Genomic DNA, 8,200 nt, shown 5'->3' with positions numbered 1-8,200 from the left:
AACAACGCGTCACCAACTGGGAAACTGTTAGCAAAATGTAGCCCAAGTTCCCCACCTCTGATTCCCACATTAAGTGACCTGAATGATGACGTTTTCACTGGGAAAATGTTTCTCCAATGCCCAAGAACGCACAGATATCTTATGATTCACTTCATTTTCATTATTACCAATACATCGTGACCCCACTGTGGACAGGGATACTGTCATCCTGAGAGAGACAACACGTCAGGATGGAAATGTCTACTCAAAAGACAAAGCAACTTAAATCTTTTCCTCTGATCGTGATCCAAAATTGAAGTCAAGTTGGCCTGCACTGCCTTTTTATTAAATGTCACAGAGCACGAGTTGTGTCATGTCATGCAGTACATGTTTAGGATCTGATCACCTGAATAAATGTTGGTAGAAATGCTAACAGTACATTAGGGTTTCATAGGTTGCATTTTTTTATGTATGTGACAATTATTTTATATAAGTTGTTTGATATTTGTTCTATTATTTTTGTCTATTCTATACAATATTTCAATTTGACCATAGGTAAATGCTCTGTTACAATTAATTATACTGTTAAACTATAAACAATCTTGCAAAATACAGTAAAAATGTACATTAGATGAATCCTTGCCAAACATGTGTCTCTCTTCTATTTCATGTAATAATGTTAAAAAGAAATATATGTCTGAAAACCTATGATCTGGAAATTTAAATCTGTTTTTATTACTCTTAAATGTTAGTATTGTATTGGCTTAAAGCTTTAGTGCGTAACTTTTTGATATTAATAAACGTGACATTCAAGCCATTGCCAAATGAGTTGCTACAAAGCTAATGAAAACCATCAGCTCCACACAACACTCTCTGTATTTCTCAGAATGGCTGTGTTCAGAAGATTGTGTCGTCTGATGACTTTTCCATGCAGAAGCTCGAGTGTAGATAATTGCCTCTTTTGAAGAGTCCATCATGTTTTTTAAATCCTCCGCATCTCCTTGGTTACTAGCAACTGTGCAGAAGAGGGGTGGGGGCGCATGCGCAATAGGCTGTATCATGTGGACGGACAGTGTTGTCATAAATTAGAATTCCTCATGGGGGAAACAGAAATTACGCACTATAGCTTTAAATACCCAATATCAGTTAGGCTTTACCTATAAGGTTTTTGTAAACAATGGTAACTTTAGAGACTATGCTTTGTAGTGCTATCAATTTGAATAGTCTCACATTGTAAAATAAAAGGCGTTTTTATGTTTAGGCATTATTTCATTCATACCTGTAGCTATCAGCACAAGAATTGTAAAGGAATGTCCGTTTTTTTTTTAGTGAATGCTTAAAACTGGATAATTTAGTTTTTGGAAGATAAAATCATTTTTCTTTTTTTACCACTGCAGGAAAACAGTGTATGGGCCTCGTAGACCTGGATCGCTTGTGGGCAGCAGAGACTCATGGGTACTCAGTACGGGTGATGACTATGGAGCCTGAAAGCTGTTCACCAAAGAACAACATGCTGGTGGGAAGGCCGCCACACAAGAGTGGACTGGAAGTCGGTGCTAGCCAACTGGAAGCAATGGTGCATAATTAGGACCGCAAGCACCGGTGCACAGCAGATCATCTTCATTGCGGTCAGGATTTGATAAAGTACCCGCCTTCTGTGGTTCCTAGCTGCATCATCATGGTGCCTGAGAATACAACAGTTTTCTACCGACCCTACACATTTTGTTTTTAATTCTTTTTTAAAAGCCTTTTGTTAAGAAACAGCCTTGGAAAATAAAATATACGTTTTGTCATTATTTCTGGACTACCAAAAGTCTAAAATCTCTTTCAGACATGTTTAAGGTGTGTTGTGATTTTTGATGCGGCCCCTAGTCTAATGTTCTCAGTAATTAGACACTTAGTTGTAGTAAAAGCTTCCGCCTCTCTCCAAGTGCTTTGTGTCTTTGCCTAAATTGTGTGATCAAGCTGTCAGCGTAAACAGAAGCAGAAGGAATTACACACCCAAATTGCGAATTAAGCACTCCATACTTTCACATGCTGTTTTTACAAATAGTCTGTATAGCGTGAGTGTGTGCGTGCTTTTGTGATGACAGAGTGAGGGATATAGAAAATTGTTCTACAGAGAAAGTGATTATTCCTCATAAAGAATGAATGTGAATATGGTATGCATGCAGTAATATGTTCAACCGCAACTTATGCATATTTTATGATGCTGGCCAAACGGTCAGTGTGCTTGATTAGATGCACATTCAATAGCCTAGTAGCTGAAAATCACACAATACGCTCCATATTTCCAACCCTGAATACTTTAGGCACACTCTAGCCCCTTTAAGCTTCCATTCTTCCAGGTTAAAGTGGTCATCAGTTTCTCTGAAAAATCCTGTGTTACCTTTGACAGTGTATCGCGGCTGCTTGAGAAATCAGGGTAGGTAGCCGGAGAGCCAGTTTTCTTGCTCACACTAAAGGGATAGACGAGAGAGGTGCAGGCTTTTCCAGCGCCGGTCTCATCTGAATTCAGTCAGCAGAGTCAATCTATCCCGAGGTGAATGGCCAGACATAGCTCCTTCCAAGGACCGGAATAATTTCAAAAGTAGAAGTCTGACTCCCTCTTCATGTTTGTGGCTCTACACAATTGCACATTACAGAAATTCATAGGCATAGAAAAGGAGAGAGAGGTAGAGAGAGTAGGTGACACTACTTAAAGCTTGCTTGAGAGATAGGAGAATATTGAGGTGTGAAGTAGGTTGATTTAACCCAAACCCTTTGGAATGGAAGGGGACTAAACAAGATTCTTTGTTTAGAGAAAATAGGTGAGATATCTGAGTTTATTTCTATGTAAATGCACAGAGGTCCTTTTACTAATGGTCAGCCTTGTGAAGCCTTTCTATGAGTACAGATAAGAGTCAGTGATACACTGAGCTGGATGCACTTTAACCAGCTGCAGCTTTTAACAGCAATACTGGCATTGTTTGTGTGTGTGTGTCATCATGGGAAAATGTTGCAGTGCAGTGGTAACTGCCACAGAGGCGGTTTTGACTACTTTACCAGGTGTTTTTTTGTTATTTACACTGTGACAAAATCATGCAAAATGCACTCACAAAACTTTACAGGTGTGTAGATTATAGATTCAAAATCCGTAATTCCACAACAGGGAAATTCACACTGTTGTAGCAGCAGGGACAAAAACTACAAAACACTCTAAACTGAGAGATTAAAAAGAAGGTCGCGTTTCAAAATAGGTGTGGTCTGACCACACCCATTTTCAAACTTTCAGAGGACCCGGAAGTAGGGACGTGGGAAGTAGGGAATGGCTCCCCCACTCTGCACATCTGGCCCGATGTGGCGTTGTGGATGGAGTGATCCTATCACAAGATAGTCTCTAGTTTATTATTATTATTATTATTTTGACAAGATGTGAGATGGATATTTTTCTTCAATATTTGTGCAGGTTTAAAAAAGCAGTTCTGATCTGAACAATTTGTTGCAGCAGAAAACCGCTAGGAAATAAGGTGCTTTCATTGTTTAGTTAACTTCAATTATTACTTGTAATCATAACTCATCTGCTCTAGGTTTTCAACGTTATTACACTGGCAGTTTTGTGGCCGTTTGTCGGCAACAGTTTGTTGCTCCATATTCGGTGTCCCTCCCTATTGGTATGAATTCTCCCTTTTGATAAACAGTAACCTTGTTTATTCAGTTACTAAAACAGGCACTCATAGAAAATACAAACCCTGATGGAATAGATACAAAGGGCCTCTGCTGCCCTTTTAATTATCTTACATGCTTTTATATCTACTGTTTAACATGCATTACCATGACATGTCACTTTCATATTTTTTCTAATGAACAACATTGAGCGTAATTATAGAAGTTGGGAATAACAACAAATTATTTTGCACACATTTCATCTTTGGCTGCTACAGCAGGTCCCAGCTGCTGTTTTGCACACCCTAATGTTGTAATCTATTCCCTGATTAGAGATTCTCTGTTGTCACCTTATATATCCCCCAGTTTTGTGTTTATTTTTTACTTTAGTCTGCTGTAGCAGTCTGTTAAGGATGTCACTATGACTTACCTTCCCCCATAGGGTTTATTAAAGGGTGAGTTCACCCACATCACAAAAATAAATGTTTATTTTTTCATTTACCCCTGACAGTTGACAGCATGTTTTGTGGATTATTCAGAGTAATTTAGACATTTCTAGAAAATACATATTTATTTTTATTTTGTATTGTTTTTAGTACTTCAAACACCACAATGGTTCTTAATTTATTTATCAATTCCATGGACGTTTCCTGGAACTGGCACTAAATATAGGTAAATTACTGTGGATTCAGTGTTCAGGAGCTCATTCCAATGACTGTTCAGATTAATTTCTAATAAGGAGTTTCAGTACAGCATGAGCTGAATATGCTAAATAAATCTGATACAATAAAACATAAAAGAATCTGTTTAAATTTAACTTGATTTGAGTTAAATACCACTTAGAATACTGTGAGACAAAGTTGTGTTTGGGTGATCTGACACGTGAATATGCTCAGTCTTAGTTCTTCACAACATATTATTGGTAGCTAATGTGGTATAATTTAGAGGATCGGCATAACCCATAATTCGCTTTTTAAATGTAAAAGATTGTCATGGAATCACATTCTCACAGTCCAGTCATGGAAACAAGTGATTAATAGTTTAATTATACATTATTCCGAGATGTCAAACGTCTCTGTGCCACCGGCGAATGAAGTAGATTTATGATCAAATCGGTGACTGAACTCATCCATGGCCTGCTCTATTAGGCTACTGGAAATGATGGCGTTCAGTTTTAGGATTATTTTATTGACTGACTTCCTTGATTCTTGAGGCAGAAGTGTGGCAATAAGGCAGGCCTTTATAAATTTGCCCCCAGATAGGAAGTGCAATTTACCAGATTTGTTTAATATGAAGTGCTGCCTTTGAGTCAAGCAGGAGATAATTGTTGAAGAATGGAAGTCGTGAAGACCCAGTAATTTCATATAGGGTGCATCAAATTGTCAAGATGTGCAAAGTATGATGCTGGAAAATGCATTCAAGAAAAGCAGCTGATTGCTCCTCATTTTACAATAACGCAATTGAGAAGAATATGGAATACAAAGCAGACATAGATCTAGTATCTAGAATCAATATACCAAGAAATAGTTTAATCAAAAGCCATACGACGAAGTGCCTTGATTGACAATAATTACAAGTCCAAACAAAGCCTTTCTATTTATTTAAGTAGCCTACTCTAAACCATGTCGAACCACTCATTTTTTTAGTTTGAGCTGTTTATCTTGGCCTCTCCAAATGTACCTTCAGTAATTTCCACTGCATTGTCTTTACCGTGTGAGCAACATCTACCTGGGTGGCCGAAGCACCTGCGTGTCTCAGCAGGCTATGCAATTAATGAAGGCATTTCTGAAGCATGCGCGGCACGGAGCTGCGGCTGGAGGCTCTTCGTCTTGGCTATACAGGTCCTGACGTTACATGTGAAGTCCCACACGTGCGGCTGGCTGTGTATCCGCAATGTTTTGACCGCTGGTTATTTAAAAGACTGGAGGCGAGGTCTGACTGCAGTGGGGGATGTTGGTTGGAGAGCCCACTGACTGAACAGAGAGAGAGAGAGAGAGAGCGAGAGCGCGCTGTGTGCTTTCTTCCCGGCAGAGTGCGTCCCGCTCTACACGCACACATCGGGGTCACTCTACTTCCAGATAGCGGACTGATTTCCACTCCCGCATGTCCTGTATATCGCACAAGAACAGTCTAACGGACACCAGCAGACGTTAACTACCTGTGCACCTTCAGTGTGCGTCACAGAAACTCGTCTAATTGTTTTCTCCGCCGTTTCCTACACGGGGATTTTGGATTACGGAGAATAACAAGCAGCGTGGACGCGTAACTCCCCAAATCATGGATTTATGGCTAAAGTTGACGTTGTTGTGCAGCTGCTGTTTTGGAGCAAGTGCAGACTTTGATGGCAGGTAAGGGCACATGGTTGAAATAACAGTGATTCTGATTATAGCCTGCATCACAGTTCAATCCATTTATAGCCTGTTTATTCAAAAACAAACTGCGCCTTTGGTTGAAGAAAGCTTACTGGAGAGGCTGCAAACGGAAGCATTATTTTAAGAAACTGCGAAAATCAAATCAAAAAGTGAGTGAAAACATGTTGCTCCTGTAAAATGGTTGCGCTAAAATGCACTGTGAGTACTGATTCGTGTATCAACCTAACTTTTATTCTGATGCAAACAGTAATAAGCCAAGTGGTTTTGCGCCTCGGAGTACGCACATTCTGTTATAGCAGAGGGACGCTATTTTTTCCATGTGCAGACATCGCACCAAGCGGTTCTTGTCTCGTGCAGATATCAAGCTGATTATAAAGTGATGTGACACGTTGCCCGGTGCTTCATGTTCAAACACGAGTCTGATGAAGTATGTGAAGACAGAGGTGTGGAGACGTGCCAGACCCCAAAGAATGCATGTGTCCGAGATTTCCATCTGCCTATAGGTGCATCTGAGTTATAAACGTAATGGATGCTTTATTTTTTTCATTTTGATTTTTTACAAAGTACACAAAGTACAAAGTAATTTAGGAACACTGCAACAAGTACATAAAAACACATTTTTAAGTGGTTTGTGGAAAAAGTAATTGCACCATTCATGTTCATTGGCAGAAGGCTAATTTGTAGGACTATTTAAATAGTGTTTTTACAGTTTGAAGAGTATTTTCCATCTCATATTGTGTGTATATTGTGATGGATTTCTAGAGTTTAGAATAATTGAACCGAAGACCATCCAAACAATGAGAGAGTTACACAAACAGAGTCCAATTGCCAAATTTCCTACATCTCCAACAGAGAATGCAGCCAAGAATTGTACTTTATTTTCCCTCATGTATCTTTGTCAAACAGGCTCAGCCACAAAGCAAGATCCTCTCTCATGTTTCACAAATGAATGAAAACACTTTTGAAGATTATTGGAGGTAATTGTTATTGAAATAGTGTGCACACATTTCAAAAAGCCCTTTAAGACTGGCTGCCATTCCACCTGCTTGTTGATTGGATTTTGATGGTTAGATTTGGAGGTATATAGCCCCCCACCCCCCCATGTCTCTTGCAATTACGTTTTGGATATTAGTTTTTAGTAAGAAGTAAAAGTGTGTGTGTGTAACAGTGAGAATGAAGGCGAGTTGAGCATTTGCAAGCACATACAATATTATTGTTATTTAGGACTTCTTTTTTTCTTAATCACGATGGCTAATGTCTGTGTGACAGGTCATGGTCTGATGAGATGTGTAGGGCTTTAACTTTCATTTCACGCATTGCCTTTGTGTAATCATCATTTACTTTAACCTAGCAGCATATTGTACATTATTAACATCCCTGCTGATGGAGTGGCCTGTCACCATGGCCATAATTTGCCAATTTTTATGGGTATAAACTTGCCCGGGCCTGAGTCTCTACCTCAATATTAATTAATTGAGAGAATATCCCCTGAGACCAAGCACAAGCAAAAAAGCCATTTATTACCTGCTCTCTGTTACTTATTGCCTTCTAGAGAGCTATCCTAACAGGCTTATTCATCTAGTCCTAAAGGGTTTTTCACGGGCAAAATTGGCAAGATTATTTTGTTCTCCCATAGCTGCACATAATATGCTTACCTGCAAATCTGTCGCTAAAAACATTGTGCGGTTGCAATTGTTGTTGTCACTCTTCATTCCAACCAAGGACTCAAGGACAGCCGGTTTCATGTCATGTTACATAGCAGCCTAAATACATACACACATACAGTAGAGGATATTCTTCCCTAGTTATGTCTCTAAATTGTTAAGTCCAATGCAGCCAAGCAGCACATACCAGACCTCCAGTAATAATCCAAACCAGTGGACTAGTGCCAGGTTATGTTGGCGTTGTAATTTCAGACGCACATTTGGGCTTTCAGAGATTGGCAATGAGAATTTTATGGGTAGCCGAGGGTGACCAAATGGGTGACTCTTTTGCCCGGACATGTCCACTTTTTACATAATGTCCGAGGGGGGGGGGGGTCATAAATTCAGGAAAATGTCCTGTTTTCACTGTTTTTCATGGGACCATTAAGCCTGCACTTAAATTTACTGCCGCTTTGCACACAATACTACGGTACTTTGTTGCATGATGTAATTCTTGAGAGGGAGCCTCTGCGACGCGCACATACAGGGAGCAGGTCAGAC

At 39.6% G+C, this 8,200-nt stretch overlaps 2 protein-coding genes across 5 annotated transcripts in view; both read left to right on the top strand.

Moving 5' to 3' along the window:
• gstcd (glutathione S-transferase, C-terminal domain containing) overlaps window positions 1-1,909 on the top strand; it is a 51,481-nt gene extending 49,572 nt beyond the window's left edge. Inside the window, exon 12 of the mRNA XM_032540490.1 lies at window positions 1,377-1,909. Coding sequence (XP_032396381.1) covers window positions 1,377-1,567 — 191 coding nt within the window. The 3' untranslated portion in view covers window positions 1,568-1,909. The remainder of the gene's footprint in view (window positions 1-1,376) is intronic.
• Window positions 1,910-5,466: 3,557 nt separating this feature from the next.
• Window positions 5,467-8,200, top strand: part of npnta (nephronectin a) — a 45,792-nt gene continuing 43,058 nt past the window's right edge. Inside the window, exon 1 of one of the 4 annotated variants that reach the window (XM_032535386.1) lies at window positions 5,467-5,972. In XM_032535386.1, coding sequence (XP_032391277.1) covers window positions 5,902-5,972 — 71 coding nt within the window. In that variant the 5' untranslated portion in view covers window positions 5,467-5,901. The remainder of the gene's footprint in view (window positions 5,973-8,200) is intronic. The other 3 variants (XM_032535395.1, XM_032535403.1, XM_032535411.1) reach the window with 3 other exon arrangements.

The sequence above is a fragment of the Etheostoma spectabile genome, chromosome 2 (genome assembly GCF_008692095.1).
Source record: "Etheostoma spectabile isolate EspeVRDwgs_2016 chromosome 2, UIUC_Espe_1.0, whole genome shotgun sequence".
Lineage (NCBI taxonomy): Eukaryota > Metazoa > Chordata > Actinopteri > Perciformes > Percidae > Etheostoma > Etheostoma spectabile.
Note: the sequence above shows the minus strand (reverse complement) of the source record. Positions and strands in the feature narration are given on the sequence as shown.